The sequence below is a fragment of the Littorina saxatilis genome, linkage group LG10 (genome assembly GCF_037325665.1).
Source record: "Littorina saxatilis isolate snail1 linkage group LG10, US_GU_Lsax_2.0, whole genome shotgun sequence".
In the NCBI taxonomy this organism is placed as follows: domain Eukaryota; kingdom Metazoa; phylum Mollusca; class Gastropoda; order Littorinimorpha; family Littorinidae; genus Littorina; species Littorina saxatilis.
The window spans coordinates 80,551-100,745 of record NC_090254.1 but is presented as its reverse complement, the minus strand read 5'-3'; the positions used below and the strand labels follow the sequence as shown (position 1 = coordinate 100,745).

The 20,195-nt window shown below is 43.6% G+C and overlaps 1 protein-coding gene and 1 long non-coding RNA gene across 4 annotated transcripts in view; both read left to right on the top strand.

Moving 5' to 3' along the window:
• LOC138977915 (uncharacterized) overlaps positions 1-19,267 on the top strand; it is a 92,196-nt gene extending 72,929 nt beyond the window's left edge. Inside the window, exon 2 of the long non-coding RNA XR_011459515.1 lies at positions 18,722-19,267. This is a non-coding gene — a long non-coding RNA (uncharacterized lncRNA). The remainder of the gene's footprint in view (positions 1-18,721) is intronic.
• LOC138977912 (uncharacterized) lies at positions 164-19,267 on the top strand. 3 transcript variants are annotated; one of them, XM_070350517.1, is made up of 4 exons: positions 164-245; positions 1,746-3,234; positions 14,367-14,510; positions 16,692-19,267. In XM_070350517.1, the coding sequence occupies exons 2-4, from the start codon at positions 1,912-1,914 to the stop codon at positions 16,872-16,874; spliced, it is 1,650 nt and encodes a 549-aa protein (XP_070206618.1). In that variant the 5' UTR covers positions 164-245; positions 1,746-1,911; the 3' UTR covers positions 16,875-19,267. The 3 variants fall into 3 exon arrangements, 1 of the variants encoding a protein (XP_070206618.1); XR_011459513.1 differs by lacking the exon at positions 164-245 and having other exon boundaries at positions 1,590-3,234; positions 16,692-17,010; positions 17,497-19,267; XR_011459512.1 differs by lacking the exon at positions 164-245 and having other exon boundaries at positions 1,590-3,234; positions 16,692-18,379; positions 19,024-19,267.
• Positions 19,268-20,195: the final 928 nt, after the last annotated feature.

Genomic DNA, 20,195 nt, shown 5'->3' with positions numbered 1-20,195 from the left:
CGCTGCTGGGTCACACACACACACACACACACACACACACACACACACTGACTCGGCTGCGTCTGCAGGTGACCCGTCTGCAGTTTTACTGTATATTACTCGTCCTCGGCATTTATCCTTTGATTGTGTGCACTTCCAGCAGATCTTTTTGTCTTTTTTGTAGATCTTTGCATCCACATTGAGGGGACTTGGAGAGGACAGCACGTTTCGTCCTGCAGTCTGGACTGACGATATAACAACGAACGGCAAGAAGAAGAAGAAGCATCCACTGTATAAGTGAAGCCGTCCAAACATAACAGAGGCTTTCCCTTTTGTGTCTTGGTTACCTCCATGGCGCAGGGAATGTGTGAAGCCGATACGCGACTGGAAATAACGACTCAATTCCGACTGTGCATGATAGTTTCGATAATTTCTGATCACAGTGGTCACACTGTTGACTCGAAGAAACTTTTTTTTCTGAATTGATACTCAAAGCAAGCAAACACACAGTCGTCAATTTGCCCGTGCCGCTTACCTAAACTTTTTCCAGATCTATAAACAGTCATTCCAAATTAAAACAATAACAATGACAAATCTAAACCCCGACACGATCGTCCCCCTTCTTTTTTTCTCTCTTCGTTCTCCTCTCTCTGTCTCTCTCCCTCTCTTGCAGACAGATTTTTAAAAAAACAGACAGGCTAAATAACACTGAGAAGGACACGCTCAGACACGTTCGATCTTTTGTCGCGTCGAGCTTTCGTCGTGTCGAGCTTTTGTCGCATCGAGCTTTTGTCGCGTCGAGCATTTGTCCGGTCGAGCTTCTGTCGTTCGAGCTTATGTCGCGTCGAGCTTTTGTCCATTCGATGTTTTGTCGTTCGAGCATTTGTCGTTCGAGCATGTACCCCGCAGTTTTTGCTTTGCTCTGCAGTGATCAAATTTGCTCTGAAACACTATAGGTTGTCACTTTCACTTTCAGAAGTAGTAGTTGTTGTAGGGACTGGAAAAAGTTTTCCATAAGCCTCGCGTCTTTTTAAGCGTCCAATCTCATTAGTTCAGATTTGCTGTTGGTCAGTCACATTTAGCATGCTCAAATTCACTTTCTCATTCTCAATATCATTATCAATCATCATCATTACAAATACAGTGACTCAATTCTTCGCCTAGCAGATTCTTGAAGGTGTTACTGGTGTTTTGTGCACATTTAACAACATTCGTCAATGTGTTCTATGAGCGAGGATGCGACTCTCTTAGTCATAGAAAAAGAATGTTTTTTAATATTTAAGTTTGACTAAATTCAATAAAAAAATTTATATCAATGTCATTTCTTGTTGCATTAGTTGTAGATTTCTTAAAAATAACTCAACTTTGACATTACCATCAATACCATGAAAAATATTGTACGTCTGTATCAAGTCAACTTTTAACCTTTATGCTGGAACTTATTATAAGTTGTTAGTGTAACAAGTTCAATCAGTCCTCTCTCTCTCTCTCTCTCTCTCTCTCTCTCTCTCTCTCTCTCTCTCTCTCTCTCTCTCTCTCTCTCTCTCTCTCTCTCTCTCTCTCTCTCTCTCTCTCTCTCTCTCTCTCTCTCTCTCTCTCTCTCTCTCTCGCTCAGTATAGATCAAGGTGCTATTTAGTTCTACTTCTAGTGAAAGGTTAGTTTTGTATAAAGACATGTTCCACAAACTTATGGTTGTTTTATTCCCGTGTGTTTGTCATACATTTATGTAGTCACTATTCTTCAAAGTACATTTCTTTATTTTCAGGTTGGTAGCTTCTTGTTGCACACAACTATAGTGGGATGAACGACATTGACAAGTGACACTCCACATATTTGGCGGAAGTTTGGCCTAGTTAGTGAATGCCAAGGAAGGGTGGGTGAGTGTTTGGCCTAGTTAGTGAATGCCAAGGAAGGGTATGTGAGTGTTGGGTATGAAGGACACACAGCCAGCGGACATGACATCCCTCAAGCAGCACTTTTCCTCGTGGCGCCCTGACAGCACAGCTCTCTTTACCGGCACCAGGCTAGGGCACAGAGACCATGATGAGACACTTAGGAAACCTCCGGCACCGTCAGCGTTTGACGAGCCAGAAATCCTGTCTCACTTGAGACCAGACCCCATGCTGCTAGTGACGCCAGAGAAGAGCCTCGGGCTGGCTGCACTGGACCGGAACAACTGCTCCCTGACCGAGACTGAGGCGTCCAGGCCAGGGGAGGAGGGGAGGAGGGGGAGACAGAAGGTTCGCTTTGCACCGGGAACAGTCACCTCTCCCCCATCCAGGCCGGGGGATGGTGGCAGGGTGGGGGGCGGTCACCATGACGATGACAGTGTTCCACGCAGCTTTTCCTCCCTCACCCAGAAGCTGTACCAGCCAGCACGCTACGCAGACATCGATGAAGGACGTGGTGCACACACACCTGTGTCTAGTGCTTGTGCACCCCAGCCATACAGTGTAGAGACCCTAGGACAGAGTGCTTGTGCACCCCAGCCATACAGTGTAGAGACCCTAGGACAGAGTGCAGTGTGTGTGCCAATGGTAAAAAACACCGCAAGTGATTCCTGTGGCCAGCACGGCAACAAGACAGCGGCAGGCCGAGTGAAGAGACACAAGCCTGCAGTGGCTGCCGGTCACAGTCATGGTGAGGGTGGGGGTGGGGCTTCAGACACGGAGGTGAAAGAAACGTTGCGTCACACGTCCCCCTCACGGCGCAGTCCCATGGTCATCTGCAGGAGTCACCGCACTTCACCTCTCCGCAGTCACCAGTCATCACCGCACTTGGCGACCAGGAGTCACAGCACTTCACCTCTCCGCAGTCACCGGTCATCACCGCACTTGGCGACCAGGAGTCCGTCCAGCTCTCGGTCATCACCGGCCAGAAGTCCCGGCAGACTGACCCCGGTGACCGTGTCCGGCCCTGACCTCGTGTTCTTCACCGACCTCGTGATCACAGACCAGCCGGATCCCCCGGTGAGAGTGGTAAGAGAGGCACCGCTCAGACCCAAGCTCAGCGACTACGTCTTCCCCTTCAGGGCGGAGGAAGGAGGGCCCACAGACAACCCCCTGGCCCGACCCGAGTTCAACTCCACGGTCAAGATGGCCTCAGACAACCCCCTGGCCCGACCCGAGTTCAACTCCACGGTCAAGATGGGCCAGGAGCTGCGGGCGGCCAAGGCCAAGCGGTCTGACACCTGGGGGGCTGTCAACAACACGCTCAAGACGTCCCACAGGAAGAGGACTCAGATACAGGAGAAGGTGAGGGATGTGTTAAGGTATAATGCTCTAAAGATCTATAGATAATGTTTTGGTCACATGGCAGCTCCTACATTCACAATCACAATGTGTTTGCTGGCTCTTGTTTTCTTTTCTGTTTTGAAACAAAAAATGTGTTTCTTGTTTTACACTTTTTATTTAAAGTTAAACTCCTGAGCTTTTCTATGATTTGAAACACTTTTTCCCAGCAGAAAGGAAAAGCACCAGGTGGAAAGAGAGCATTGTTAGGCAACAACAAGTCGCGTAAGGCGAAATTACAACATTTAGTCAAGCTGTCGAACTAACAGAATGAAACTGAACTCACTGCATTTGTACAGCAAGAGCGTATACTCGTAGCATCGTCAGTCCACCGCTCGATGCAAAGGCAGTGAAATTGACAAGAAGAGCGGGGTAGTAGTTGCGCTGAGAAGGATAGCACGCTTTTCTTTATCTCTATTCTTTTCAACTTTCTGAGCGTGTTTTTAATCCAAACATATCACATCTATATGTTTTTGGAATCAGGAACCCACAAGGAATAAGATGAAATTGTTTTTAAATCGATTTCGGAAATTTTATTTTAATAATAATTTTTAGATTTTTAATTTTCAGATCTTGTTTTTAATCCGAATATAACATATTTATATGTTTTTGGAATCAGAAAATGATGAAGAATAAGATAAACGTAAATTTGGATCGGTTTAAAAAAAAAATATTTTTTTTACAATTTTCAGATTTTTAATGACCAAAGTCATTAATTATTTTTTAAGCCACCAAGCTGAAATGCAATACCAAAGTCCGGCCTTCGTCGAAGATTGCTTGGCCAAAATTTCAATCAATTTGATTGAAAAATGAGGGTGTGACAGTGCCGCCTCAACTTTTACAAAAAGCCGGATATGACGTCATCAAAGGTATTTATCGAAAAAAAGAAAAAAAGTCCGGGGATATCATTCCCAGGAACTCTCATGTCAAATTTCATAAAGATCGGTCCAGTAGTTTGGTCTGAATCGCTCTACACACACAGACAGACAGACACACACACACACATACACCACAACCCTCGTCTCGATTCCCCCCTCTACATTAAAAAAACGGGACATTAAAAATTACATTGACGTAAGGGTTGGGTTTAGGGTTAGTTGCTATAAGCCTAACCCTCCATGCAACAGGGCTTTACAATGAAGTTACTGACTTTTTGTTTTACAAGCTAAGTACTGATTTAGGGGTTACTTGTGTGTTCAAATCGCTCGACAGAAACATTACACATTTTGTGCACAGGTTCCTCTAAGCAATATGGACACATCTGTGCAAAGAAAAAAGGTTGTTGCCTTATGAACCTTTTTTTTATGATTCTTTTACTGGGGGTTGTCAAGTCCGATTTTGCGAAAAACACTGCGATTCTTAACATGATCCTAACTGACATATTTAGCTCTACAAATGATAAATGAAACATTAGTTTGTGTAGATAAATGAATGGAGAGTATAACTTTATCATAAAACGGTACTTATCAACGTGCATTTTCAGAAAATGATCGAGGTTTCTCGAGGGCGTACACATAAAATTATCACTCCTTTGGTAGTAAAAACGTATGTAAAAAAATTCGCTCGACAGAACATAACTAAACTTGAACACAGCTAAGTTCACTGTATACAGATACAATACCTGTAAACAAAATAAGTTGTTGCCTTATTGTCTGCTTCACAATTATTCCCGTACCAACCCCACCCCCATATCTTGACTGACAAAAATGATAAAAAGTAATAATTTGGGAGCGCTGTAGGTCAGTTGGTAGAGCGGTGGACTTGTGATACATGAGTTTGGGGTACATCACGAAGCGTCCCGGTACCGAACGAAGCGTCCCGGTACCGAAGCGTCCCGGTGCCGAAGCGTCCAGGTACCGAAGCGTCCCACTATAACGCGTCACAGGGGTACCGGGACGCTTTGGTACCGGGACGCTTCGGGACGCTCCCGCGCAGTAGGGCACGAAGCGTCCCGGTACCGAAGCGTCCCGGTGCCGAAGCGTCCCGGTACCAGTCACCACGCACATCCTCGGCTCGCATGCCAATGTATTTATAAAGCAAAGGGAATGCCTGTAATTCACACAGAGCAATCACTTGGTCTTAAACGTGCACAAGACAAAAACTTTCATACTGGGGGAGCGAGCCAGTCTGAAGAGTACTCGGGTCCAGTGCGAGCGTTTTTTATTACCCAAATGAACCCAAATAAACCCAAATTAACCCAAATGATACAATTTAAAAGTCGGAGGCAGAACTTAAAAGACTTTTTCCGACGCTCACGCTTAGTGAAGCCAGAAAGCGTGTGTGATAACAGACATATCCCTCTTGTGAACGGAAGCCTGCGGACTTTTCCCCCGAACTTGTCCACACGGGTACAGTATTTCCAAATTGGTGTGTTGTGAGTACAGATCTAAAGTAAAGTTGGGGAAAAGTTGGACAAAAAGTGATTTTTTTTTACCGAAAGCAAATCAAGGTCTGTGCAAAATTTAAAAAATCAGTGAAGTCAAGGTCAAATCAAGGTCAAGATTAAATTTAAAAAAAATAAATATGGTTAGTCAAGTCAAGGTCAAATCAAGGTCAACAAGGGCGGATCTGGGGGGGGTTACACGGGTTACGTAATCCCCCCCCACCCCCAAAAAAAAGAGGTAGTTTATTGGCTCAGGATGCACCAGATAGCTCTATTTTGCTTCTTTGGATAAAAAAAAATTCCGGGGGAGCATGCCCCCGGACTCCCCTAGAGGCTTAGGCGCCTTCGGCGCCGTCAACTTGTATCTTCGCAGTCATTTTGTAACCCCCCCCTCCAAAGTGAATTGATCCGCCCTTGGTCAAGGTTTAAAAAAAAAAAAAGTCTAAGTCCTGTGACGCGTTATAGTGGGACGCTTCGGTACCGGGACGCTTTGGTACCGGGACGCTTCGGTACTGGGACGCTTTGGTACCGGGACGCTTCGGTACCGGGACGCTTTGGTACCGGGACGCTTCGGGGTGTCCCCTGAGTTTGAATCAGGGTGAAGGGTTGGGGGTCGGAACATTTGTGTGCAAAGTTTCATGAAAATCTGTCCAGTAAATTTCTATGAATCGCACACACACACACACACACACACACACACACACACACACACACACACACACACACATATATGATATGGGTCATTCTCAGAAATGGTGGTCCAAAGTGTTACATACAAAGTAAAAAATAAAGTGTCAAGAAATACAAAATAATTGTTTTTACTATGAAGTCTATTGTTTGCTATACATAATAATGCAAAAAAATTAGACAAAAAGAGTAATTGGTTGCTGAATAAGAGACGTTTTAAAGTGTTGTATTTACGTGATGAATGTTGTAACATGGAAACCAAATTCCAACTTTAAACCACCTAAGCCTTCAATCCTTTGTGCATTTTTTATCAGTTCTGCAGTATTTTTGTGTTCTACCCAACACATTCTAGTTATGAAAGGTAAGGACTTCAACTAATATTGGTGAAAAAATGACATCTGGAACAAAACTAAGGTGAATGTCGAACACAGAAACAAAATGCTTGAACCACTTTCGGTTCCTGTGCGACAGACATGAATCTGCACTGTTTGGCCTTTCCTGCCGGCAAAACCCGTCTGACCCAAAATAACTACACAAAACACAATTCGTCAGAGTTTGCTGTATTTGTTGAAAGTTCCTGTTGCGTTCAGATTACCCATTTTAAGTACTTGATGAATGTCGAACATCGACGATCAGAGGATACGAAAACTTCTTGGCTGCTTTGTTCCGCTAAACTTCGCGCTTTGAGAGACTGTTTGCACTCGATATTCTTCCGACACTACATTGTCGCCATCCGCGGTGTGTAAGTTTGTGACAAAGCTTTGCAGGCTCGACAATTAAGTAAAAACCATCTTCAGTTGCAACGTAGGTCGGGAAACGACGCCATGAGTTTCAGCAAATGATATGATTCTGGTGTTTTCTGTGAATATTTGGCTGTGTTTCAAAGGACTGTTTTCTTGTTCGAACTTCCTGTGCGCCAAAGAGCTAAAAATAGCCGTGATGTGGCAAAGTCATGGAGCACATTGCTGTCCGATGTTCGCGCGTCGAGTCTGGATACGATGCGTTACAACATTCATAATTTTTTGTTCGAAGCCCGTAACTTCAAATTCAGCGTGAGTTTTTTTTGCAAAGATGTGTTGCTACGTCCAAGACTGAACTCCTGACTGTCGATTGCAGTAATTTGTTGGTGTTTTCATGTTTGCATTTAGCCATGAGACTGAACATATTGTTGATCACGAAATTCGTGTAACGCTTCGGCGATCCGGAAACGGCTGAACTTCGCAATTGAAAAGCACACAAAAACAACACCAACATATAGAAACCATTTTTATTGACATACAACAATGCCTTAATGTCTCAGGAATAGATTCAGATGAAAAAAGTCGTGGTAGAAATAATTTTAATTTACTTTTTCATGATTTCAAATGTGTCACCCCTACTCACTCTCACTGGACCACCATTTCTGAGAATGACCCATATATATACACCAGGGTAGATCAGTTAGTTTGTAAGGGAGGTGTTTTTAGAAGTGTAAATCGAGGTCGCAGAGCGCCCGAGACTGATCAAGGGGCATACACCCCCCCCCCCCCCACCCACCCCCTCTTCTCAACCCAAGAAAAAAAAATTCGCACGTGAAATCCATTACACATTTTGAGCACATGTTTCTCTAAGCTATATGTCCACAACTGCAGACAGACGAAAAACATTGTTTTCTTATTCATTTTTTTTATAAGAGTTTTGTCAGTTCTGGGGGGTACCGGGTGGACATTACAGAAAACACTGTAATTCGTAACGTCATCCTAACTGACATTTTTATCTTTAGAAAAGATAAATAAAACATTACTTTGTGTAGATAAAAGAATGGAGAGTATCACTTTATTATGATACGGTACTTATCAATGTGCATGCCGAAAATGATCCAGGATTGGCGAGAGCGTACACATACAATTATCACTTAAAAACGTTGTAACACAAAATTGACTCGACAGATCCTAAACAAATTTGAACACAGCTAACTTCACTATATACCGTGTCAATACCTAAGAAAACCATAAGGTGTTTCCTTATTGCTTACTCCACAATTATCCCCGCACCACCCCCACCCCCATATCTTGACTGACAAAAATCCACACATCCACACATAAACAAACAGACAAACAAAGCGGGTAGATGCGCAGATCCGCTTCGCAATGCCGTAATGGACGCCCACTCTCACTTAGTAGATTCCTTTCTTAAACTATTTATCAGTCACTATTTCTCAAAACTTTGCTTTCTCGCACTCAAGACGACATGCACAGACACAAAGACACACGGGCACACACACGCCCGCCCGCCGGCACGCACTCACACAACAAACAACACACACACACACACACACACACACACACACACACACACACATGAGGAAGGGATAATCACACAAAGTGCGCCAGTGAGGTTAGAATGGTGAGGTGGGGTCTGAGGCTGGTAAGGGATTTGGGGGTAGGACCAAAGAGTGTAGCCCTACGGAAAGAGGGGGCACTTCGGCCTGGAAGCGATGCCAGATCTTCCCGCATTCCAGCTAGCCGCTCCCCCTTTGACCGAGTGACTTTCTCACGCTCAGTTTTTATTGCAATGGCGAGCAAGGGAAGAGGGACCTGGTGTTCAGCACCAAATTGCCAGAATTCTCGCAAAAAAGGATTTTGTTCGTTCAAATACTGCATGAACGCCTGTGAAATAGTTTTCAGATGCTGGTAACAGTACGACCAGTGTGTTTTCTTTACAAAAACTAAATAAAACAGTCTTTTTGATAGTTATATAAGTAGCCGGAAACAAAAACAGTCCGTCACTCTTCTATTCCTCCTTGCTCGGTGGGAACGTTTTCCTCGGTCAAGCCGTAACGCTGTTGTAGATTCGGCGCCGGCTCTTCGCATCACTTTTGCAAGTGGCGTGAAGAAGGGAGTGCCCCCTCTTTCCGTAGGGATACACTCTTTGGTAGGACCGACGAGAGGGCACGGATTCGGCGGTTCGCCGTGTCGAGTCAACTTCATATAGAGCAACAGCCCCAGCCGATCTGGATCTGTTCAAGTCAAAAGTCAAGTCAAGGATACGAAGAAGTTTGCCGAAAAACATCGATCCCAAGGACTCATGTTGTAACATTCAATCAAAGCTCCATCCACATTAAACCGAACGGGAATCGTCGAAGATCCACGCAACTTCACTGCAATGTCGAAAACGAACTCATAATGTCACCGCAGATCTATAGTTAGTGTTGGTTTTGTGTCGCAGCAAAGCAACGAAGCAAATCTCCTGCTTTTATTTCACACTAAGCGGGTTATTAAAATATATTTCTTTGAGGTTGCAAGGGCGCTTTTTAGGGCCAAAACAGAGTGAGCTTTTTGACGGGTTTATGGAAAAATCACTTCGGGGGCAGTGTACAGTGTACAGTGCCAAATCATACATCATTCAAAAGAGCAAAGTATGTTCTTTATTCTAACATAATAAATTATGGGCTAGGGTAAGTCATCTATACATATAAATAAAAGAGAGTGTCTGTCTGTCTGTGTGTGTGTGTGTGTGTGTCTGTCTGTCTGTCTGTGATCGCCAAAGCTCCGAGAAGGGAGGGGGCAGGAAGACGATAGCATGCATGCACACTGCCCAGGAGCCGCAGATGTGCACCTGGGTTTTGGTTTCTCGATTCATTGTTTCCTTCCTCAGATTATGGACCTCCCCTTTATTGAATACAGCCTATATAGTGCAAGGCCAGTTCAGTGCCTACTGTTCACCTGTAGCAAGCACATCATGCCAGTGATATTAGAGACTCTGTATGGCAAGCACATCATGCCAGTGATATCAGAGACTCTGTATGGCAAGCACATCATGCCAGTGATATCAGAGACTCTGTATGGCAAGCACATCATGCCAGTGATATTAGAGACTCTGTATGGCAAGCACATCATGCCAGTGATATTAGAGACTCTGTATGGCAAGCACATCATGCCAGTGATATCAGAGACTCTGTATGGCAAGCACATCATGCCAGTGATATCAGAGACTCTGTATGGCAAGCACATCATGCCAGTGATATTAGAGACTCTGTATGGCAAGCACATCATGCCAGTGATATCAGAGACTCTGTATGGCAAGCACATCATGCCAGTGATATCAGAGACTCTGTATGGCAAGCACATCATGCCAGTGATATTAGAGACTCTGTATAGCAAGCACATCATGCCAGTGATATTAGAGACTCTGTATAGCAAGCACATCATGCCAGTGATATTAGAGACTCTGTATAGCAAGCACATCATGCCAGTGATATCAGAGACTCTGTATGGCAAGCACATCATGCCAGTGATATTAGAGACTCTGTATGGCAAGCACATCATGCCAGTGATATTAGAGACTCTGTATGGCAAGCACATAATGCCAGTGATATCAGAGACTCTGTATGGCAAGCACATCATGCCAGTGATATTAGAGACTCTGTATGGCAAGCACATCATGCCAGTGATATCAGAGACTCTGTATGGCAAGCACATCATGCCAGTGATATTAGAGACTCTGTATGGCAAGCACATAATGCCAGTGATATCAGAGACTCTGTATGGCAAGCACATCATGCCAGTGATATTAGAGACTCTGTATGGCAAGCACATCATGCCAGTGATATTAGAGACTCTGTATGGCAAGCACATAATGCCAGTGATATCAGAGACTCTGTATAGCAAGCACATAATGCCAGTGATATCAGAGACTCTGTATAGCAAGCACATCATGCCAGTGATATCAGAGACTCTGTATGGCAAGCACATCATGCCAGTGATATCAGAGACTCTGTATGGCAAGCACATCATGCCAGTGATATTAGAGACTCTGTATGGCAAGCACATCATGCCAGTGATATCAGAGACTCTGTATGGCAAGCACATCATGCCAGTGATATTAGGCCAAAAAAAAAAAATTGTCTGTTTAGGGTAACATGACCAAAAAAAGTAGGGTCGGTAGGTAGGTAAATTTTTTGTTTTTTTTGTTTTTGTTTTTTTGGTGTAAATGCTATGTTGGCTGAACATTCACTTTTTATATTTGATGAATACATGTTTCAAAACTAACGTATAAATAAAACAGAGAGAAAGGGAGAGAAAGAAACGCCAAATGTCTCTTTTTAGCATTTTTACCTCTTTTTTTTTTTTTTTTTTTTTTGAAATCAAAAAAAAGTTTTTGGGTCGGCGCCAAATCGAAAGGGTCGGTCGGGTTACCCTAAACAGACAATTTTTTTTTTTTGGCCTTAGAGACTCTGTATGGCAAGCACATAATGCCAGTGATATTAGAGACTCTGTAGCAAGCACATCATGCCAGTGATATTAGAGACTCTGTATGGCTCCTATAAGGGGAAGAAATAAAGAAAGACAAATTAACTGGACAGTTCCAGAAATTTCTAGAAGCTAAGGGAGGTAACTCTAGCATTGTTATCCATGGACAGGAGGTAACTCTTATACCAAAATAGCGCATCTAAGGGTGTGGCTTGATTAATTGAACATGCTGGTCAATTATCTGGAAATTTCTCAAGAAAGGGAGGTAACTCATTCCATAAAAAAACATGTAAGTAGGAATTGATTATATGTTGACACTCTCAGTGGGTGCAGCACATGCCTTCAAATGCTTTTGAGGTCACCCCGAGCGAAGCCGGGCCCTGAATGCTAGTAGATATAAATAGACAGTATCTGTCTATTATATCTGTAGGCAAGTGTACATGTATTCCGTTCCTTCGATAGTCTCGTCATCTACACTTGCGTGAAAAATGCAATTTTGAGTCTGTTTTGTATAAAAGACCTGCGAGATTTGTAGAAGTCAAAACAACAACTTACAGTCCAGCCTCTCAACTTTCGTTCCATGCAATTTGTTTGTCTGTACGTATAGACTGAGGGGTGTACCGAAATGATTTGTAATCACAACATTCACAGACTTCAAATACGCCATTGAAAAACTTGTCCACGTGCGTTTTAGATATATTTACTTGGGTGACTAAAACTGTCATACCTACCAAAGGCCGCTTCGCGTAACAAAATGACTACCAGAGTCGCAAGGCTCGGGATATTTTTTACAAGAAAGTTATATTTCGTTGTTCTAGTCCGAATGAATATGAAGATATGGCGAGTTGAAAACGCCGATTCTTTCGCCAGAAACACGTCTGTTTCCATACCGGAAAGAAGGAATGGACTGAGAGCTACTAGAAGCACGGCGCCGTGCGTACAATCGACCGAATGATGTTATTCACACAATACCATTTGGCGATCTCTAAAAAATCATTTAAAAACAAACTAGTTGACATGTAATGAAACTATTTACTGAAATCAAGAAGTATCTTAGTTCTAGCCGTGCATGTTGGGCACCCCCTGTCGAATGCACACTGGACCGTGCGTATACGCCGTCGCAATCAAGGCAAATAACTCAGTGAGTGAAAACATTAGCAAGAACCGCAACTTGAACACACTCGTAACACCTTAAGTGGAGCAGTTTCAGCTACAAGTACAAGACTTAGTACAAAATATGTAAGGCCTAAGGCCATCCAATTTCAAACTAGGCTAAAACAAAACCAAAAGTCTTGAGATGACCTGTCGGAGAGACAACAAGTCGCGTAAGGCGAAAATACAACATTTAGTCAAGCTGTCCAACTCACAGAATGAAACTGAACGCACTGGATTTTTTTAGCAAGACCGTATACTTGTAGTATCGTTAGTCCATCGCTCGTGGCAAAGGCAGTGAAATTGACAAGCCAGAATAGAGCGGTAGTGGTTACGCTGAGCAGGATAGCACGCTTTTCTGTATCTCTATTGTTTTTAACTTTCTGAGCTTGTTTTTAATCCAAACATATCTTGTCTAATGTTTTGGGAATCAGGAACCCACTAGGATCAAGATAAAATTATTTTTAAATCGATTTCGGACATGTTATTTTAGTCATAATTTTCATATTTTTAATTTTCAGAGTTTGTTTTTAATTCGAATATAACATATTTATGTGTGACCAAAATGACGAACACGGAACGAATAACAGCGACGTTTCGACCTAAGGGTCTCTTTATTGTTCCCTCTCACGTGCAGTCGCCATTGTTTAATATTTATGTGTGTTTGGAATCAGAAAATGATGGATATTAAGATGAAATTGTTTTGGGATCGTTTTATAAAAAAATATTTTTAATTACAATTTTCAAATTTTTAATGACAAAACTCATTAATGAATTTCTAAGCCTCCAAATTGAAATGCAATACCAAAGTCCGGCCTTCGTCAAAGATTGTTTGGCTAAAATTTCAATTAATTTCATTGAAAAATGAGGGTGTGAGTGTGACAGTGCCGCCTCAACTTTTACAAAAAGCCGGATATGACGTCATCAAAGACATTTATTGAAAAAAATTAAAAAAACGTCTGGGGATATCATTCCCAGGAACTCTCATAGAAAGTTTCATAAAGATCGGTCCAGTAGTTTACTCTGAACAGCTTCACACACACACACACACACACACACACACACACACACACACACACACACACACACACACACACACACACATAAACCACAACCCTCGTCTCGATTCCCCTTCTATGTTAAAACATTCAGTCAAAACTTGACTGAATGTAAAAAGTAGAGTAGATAGGTACAGCGGAACCCCCCACCCCCTTTTACCCCCCCCCCCCCCCCCCCTCTCCAATCAAGACCTCCTTTTTGAGGTGTGATTGTCTCAGATTGTTGGGCTCTACATGTGAGGTGTGATTGTCTCAGATTGTTGGGCTCTACATGTGAGGTGTGCTTGTCTCAGATTGTTGGGCTCTACATGTGAGGTTTGATTGTCTCAGATTGTTTGGCTCTACATGTGAGGTGTGATTGTCTCAGATTGTTGGGCTCTACATGTGAGGTGTGATTGTCTCAGATTGTTGGGCTCTACATGTGAGGTGTGCTTGTCTCAGATTGTTGGGCTCTACATGTGAGGTGTGATTGTCTCAGATTGTTGGGCTCTACATGTGAGGTGTGATTGTCTCAGATTGTTGGGCTCTACATGTGAGGTGTGATTGTCTCAGATTGTTGGGCTCTACATGTGTGGCGTGTTGCAGGCATCGTCCAAGGTGAACATGGAGCTGCAGTGGGAGGTGTACTCTGACCTGGTGGAGGTGGACGTGCCGCTCGACGACCTCTGTCACGACCTTGAACACCGCGTGGCGCTCAAGGCACCCGCCTCAAAACCAGCACATGGCAAGGTAGGGGATAAAGTTATTGTAAGTGAGTGATTTTGCTGGATGGTTTGTACCAGGAGTCACACTCAGGGGGCCTGACTCCAAACCAGCTCACAGCAAGGTAGTGATGTAGTTATTGTAGTAAGTAATTACGCTGGATGGTTTGTGCCAGGAGTCACACTCAGGGGGCCTGACTCCAAACCAGCTCACAGCAAGGTAGGGATGTAGTTATTGTAGTAAGTAATTACGCTGGATGGTTTGTACCAGGAGTCACACTCAGGGGGCCTGACTCCAAACCAGCTCACAGCAAGGTAGGGATGTAGTTATTGTAGTAAGTAATTACGCTGGATGGTTTGTACCAGGTGTCACACTCAGGGGGCCTGACTCCAAACCAGCTCACAGCAAGGTAGGGATGTAGTTATTGTAGTAAGTAATTACGCTGGATGGTTTGTACCAGGAGTCACACTCAGGGGGCCTGACTCCAAACCAGCTCATAGCAAGGTAGGGATGTAGTTATTGTAAGTAATTACGCTGGATGACATCTGTTACAAATTTGTTTAATGTAAAATATCAAACCTATGACGAGTTTAATAACATTTATCGTAAGATTGCATATCATCTCAACAAATTTATGTAACAATAAAAAATGTTACCTGCAGTATGTCTCGTGTGTAGGCATAAGATCCTCAAAGTTACGAAGCAATCAACCAATCATTACTTTTTGCCATTGTACCAGGAGTCACACTCAGGGGGCCTGACTCCAAACTGACACAAAACCTCCCCCTTTTAACTGCTCATGCGATAACAAGAAATACGCAACGTAGCGAAACAAAATAACCCGACCTGCATAGATAATTAATTTGACTTTCTCCTCGCTTGTAACAGTTGCCAAGTTGTGCCTATTCCGAATTTTTGTTTGATTTGATTTGTACCTTACGATTTTGTTGGGGTCAATTTTGGGATACCCTTATTTGGTTGGCGGTCATGTGACCCCTGTTACAGACATTTTTGATCCGAAAAATGTGCCAGGTAGCCAAGTGGATCACCTTGAATGGCATAGAAAAAAGTGCCAGGTAGCCAAGTGCATCGCCTTGAATGGCATTGAAAATGTGTCAGGTAGCCAAGTGGATCGCCTTGAATGGCATAGAAAATGTGTCAGGTAGCCAAGTGCATCGCCTTGAATGGCATAGAAAATGTGTCAGGTAGCCAAGTGCATCGCCTTGAATGGCATAGAAAATGTGTCAGGTAGCCGAGTGGATCACCTTGAATGGCATAGAAAATGTGTCAGGTAGCCAAGTGGATCACCTTGAATGGCATAGAAAATGTGTCAGGTAGCCGAGTGAATCACCTTGAATGGCATAGAAAATGTGTCAGGTAGCCGAGTGGATCACCTTGAATGGCATAGAATATGTGTCAGGTAGCCGAGTGGATCGCCTTGAATGGCATAGAAAATGTGTCAGGTAGCCAAGTGGATCACCTTGAATGGCATAGAAAATGTGTCAGGTAGCCAAGTGGATCGCCTTGAATGGCATAGAAAATGTGTCAGGTAGCCAAGTGGATCACCTTGAATGGCATAGAAAATGTGTCAGGTAGCCGAGTGGATCGCCTTGAATGGCATAGAAAATGTGTCAGGTAGCCAAGTGGATCACCTTGAATGGCATAGAAAATGTGTCAGGTAGCCGAGTGCATCGCCTTGAATGGCATAGAAAATGTGTCAGGTAGCCGAGTGGATCGCCTTGAATGGCATAGAAAATGTGTCAGGTAGCCGAGTGGATCGCCTTGAATGGCATAGAAAATGTGTCAGGTAGCCGAGTGGATCACCTTGAATGGCATAGAAAGTGAATGAATTGACACAGAAATGAATGCTTTAGATGGGGTACAAAAACAGGTGAAATAACTTTTTTGCAGAGATTTAAAAAATATGGTGTGTTTTTGGATTTGTCTCAGTGTCTGTCTAGTTTGTCTTGTCAATGATCCCTTTATTGGACAGCTAGACCTCTGAGCTGATGTGCAATGCAAAAGTTTTGTAAAGCGTGAGGAATTGTGATTTATTATCCCTTCATCTACCTGCCGGTGTGTGTGTGTGTGGTTGGACCTCCACCTCACTTTTTGGGCTTGATGTTGCAGGTTCCAGTGTGTGTGTGTGTGTGTGTGTGTGTGTGTGTGGTGGGACCCCCACCTCACTGTTTCGACTTGACGTTGCAGGTTCCAGTGGGCAGAGAACCGGACCTCATGGAGTTCTTCGTCCCTGACATTCAGCAAGAGTTGCCCCACTTGACTCTGACAGGGATTCAGCCAATCACAGAGAATCTTTCAACAGCCAACCCACTCCTGGCCTTTGACCTCTATCGCCATAACAGATCATGGGACGGCTTAGCAGACAGCTGATGAATGTGAATAAGAAAAAGTCAAAACAGTTTCCTTGCTGCTGAAGTGCGAGTGTGAGTTGGACTGTGCGTGACTGTATCAGGAGAGTCAGCAACATCCTGATGACCGCTCTGTTTGTTAGCTAGTGTCTCACAACGCTTACCATACATGTACCATTACTGACCAGTACCAGTCCTTGTCTGATGACCGCTCTGTTTGTTAGCTAGTGCTTCACAAGGCTTACCATACATGGACCATTACTGACCAGTACCAGTCCTTGTCTGATGACCGCTCTGTTTGTTAGCTAGTGCTTCACAAGGCTTACCATACATGTACCATTACTGACCAGTACCAGTCCTTGTCTGATGACCGCTCTGTTTGTTAGCTAGTGCTTCACAAGGCTTACCATACATGTACCATTACTGACCAGTACCAGTCCTTGTCTGATGACCGCTCTGTTTGTTAGCTAGTGCTTCACAAGGCTTACCATACATGTACCATTACTGACCAGTACCAGTCCTTGTCTGACGACCGCTCTGTTTGTTAGCTAGTGCTTTTCAAGGCTTACCATACATGTACCATAACTGACCAGTACCAGTCCTTGTCTGATGACCGCTCTGTTTGTTAGCTAGTGCTTCACAAGGCTTACCATACATGTACCATTACTGACCGTCCAGTACCAGTCCTTGTCTGATGACCGCTCTGTTTGTTAGCTAGTGCTTCACAACACTTACCCTACATGTACCATTACTGACCAGTACCAGTCCTTGTCTGATGACCGCTCTGTTTGTTAGCTAGTGCTTCACAAGGCTTACCATACATGTACCATTACTGACCAGTACCAGTCCTTGTCTGATGACCGCTCTGTTTGTTAGCTAGTGCTTCACAAGGCTTACCATACATGTACCATTACTGACCAGTACCAGTCCTTGTCTGATGACCGCTCTGTTTGTTAGCTAGTGCTTCACAAGGCTTACCATACATGTACCATTACTGACCAGTACCAGTCCTTGTCTGATGACCGCTCTGTTTGTTAGCTAGTGCTTCACAATGCTTACCATACATGTACCATTACTGACCAGTACCAGTCCCTGTCTGATGATCGCTCTGTTTGTTAGCTAGTGTCTCACAACGCTTACCATACATGTACCATTACTGACCAGTACCAGTCCTTGTCTGATGACCGCTCTGTTTGTTAGCTAGTGCTTCACAAGGCTTACCATACATGTACCATTACTGACCAGTACCAGTCCTTGTCTGATGACCGCTCTGTTTGTTAGCTAGTGCTTCACAAGGCTTACCATACATGTACCATTACTGACCAGTACCAGTCCTTGTCTGATGACCACTCTGTTAGCTAGTGCTTCACAATGCTTACCATACATGTACCATTACTGACCAGTACCAGTCCCTGTCTGATGATCGCTCTGTTAGCTAGTGCTTCACAATGCTTACCATACATGTACCATTACTGACCAGTACCAGTCCTTGTCTGATGACCACTCTGTTAGCTAGTGCTTCACAATGCTTACCATACATGTACCATTACTGACCAGTACCAGTTCCCGCAGTGGGGCACTGCGGTTATGAAATTAAAAGCCCCTCCTGTTTTTGGAACCGCAGGAGCTTTCTAGTTTGCTGTTAGGTAGATTTTTGGTTCCTCTTTCCTGTCATGCTCTCTTTTTCTTCATGAATTCTTTTCTTTTTTCTGCCTTCTTGCTCATTCACCTGTATTTTTTCCAAAAATCTCTTCTCTTGCCGCTTGTCTCGCGATTCATGTATAGTTTAATCTGTTAGTGTTCTGATGTAAGTCCAGCAGTAGATAGGTTAAGCCTATTTTAACATACTGGAAACTGGTAATCTTCCAGTAGGTATTAATTTAGTTTTACTAAAGCCTGCTGGGACACAAGTAATGGGTTAGTGCATTTGTAAACAGGAATCGCTTGACAAGTGGCCCCCTTCATCCCCCCCTTCCTCGTCCTGATATGGCTCTGCGTAGTCGGCTGGACGTTAAGCAACAAATAAACAAACAAACCAGTACCAGTCCTTGTCTGATGACCGCTCTGTTTGTTAGCTAGTGCTTCACAAGGCTTACCATACATGGACCATTACTGACCAGTACCAGTCCTTGTCTGATGACCGGTCTGTTTGTTAGCTAGTGCTTCACAAGGCTTACCATACATGTACCATTACTGACCAGTACCAGTCCCTGTCTGATGATCGCTCTGTTTGTTAGCTAGTGTCTCACAACGCTTACCATACATGTACCATTACTGACCAGTACCAGTCCTTGTCTGACGACCGTTTCTTGTATAGAATATAGTCAATGTTTTTAAAGATTTTATTCAAGCAGTATGTAAGAAATGTTAAGTCCTTTGTACTGGAAACTTGCATTCTCCCAGTAAGGTCATATATTGTACTACGTTGCAAGCCCCTGGAGCAATTTTTTTATTAGTGCTTTTGTGAACAAGAAACAATTAACAAGTGGCTCTATCCCATCCCCCCCCCCCTTTCCCCGTCGGGATATAACCTTTAACGGTTGAAAACGACGTTAAACACCAAATAAAGAAAGAAAGAAAGTTTGACGACCGCTACGCTCCGTTTGTTAGCTAGTGTCTCACAACGCTTACCATACATGTACCATTACTGACCAGTCCTTGTCTGACGACCGCTCCATGTGTGGGTGTGTGTGCGCATGATTCCAGTCACAGTTTAGATGATGTATTTTACTGAATAACAAATTAATATTTTGTCTAGTAAACACAACAATGTAAATCAAAAGTTTGTGTTATCAGCCATTCTGTTGTTAAGTTTAAGCATGTATGAGTGCAAGTTGGTCTGTGTCTGTGTCTGTGTGCCTGTCTCAGTGTCTGTGTGTGTGTCTGTGTGCCTGTCTCAGTGTCTGTGTCTGTGTGCCTGTCTCAGTGTGTGTGTGTGTCTGTGTGCCTGTCTCAGTGTCTGTGTGTCTTTATGCGTGTCTCAGTGTCTGTGTGTCTGTGTCTGTGTCTCAGTGTCTGTGTGTCTTTATCAGTTTATGCGTGTCTGTGTGTCTGTGTGTGTGCAAGCAAAAGAAAGACATGTGAACACTTTATTACATGCATTAAGCATGCCTTTGTTTCCCTTCACATAAACTGCCAACAAAACAAACTGCACACATTCCCCAACTTGAGCATTGATTCTCCTGTCTTTTTATTCAAACTTTCTGTGCCATTTAAGGCACTCAACTTATCAGTCACATTATTCTTTCAATTGACATCCATCTATCGACAGCCTAGTTTCACCCACGCACACACACCGACATACACACACGCACACACGCACACAGACACACACACACTAGTA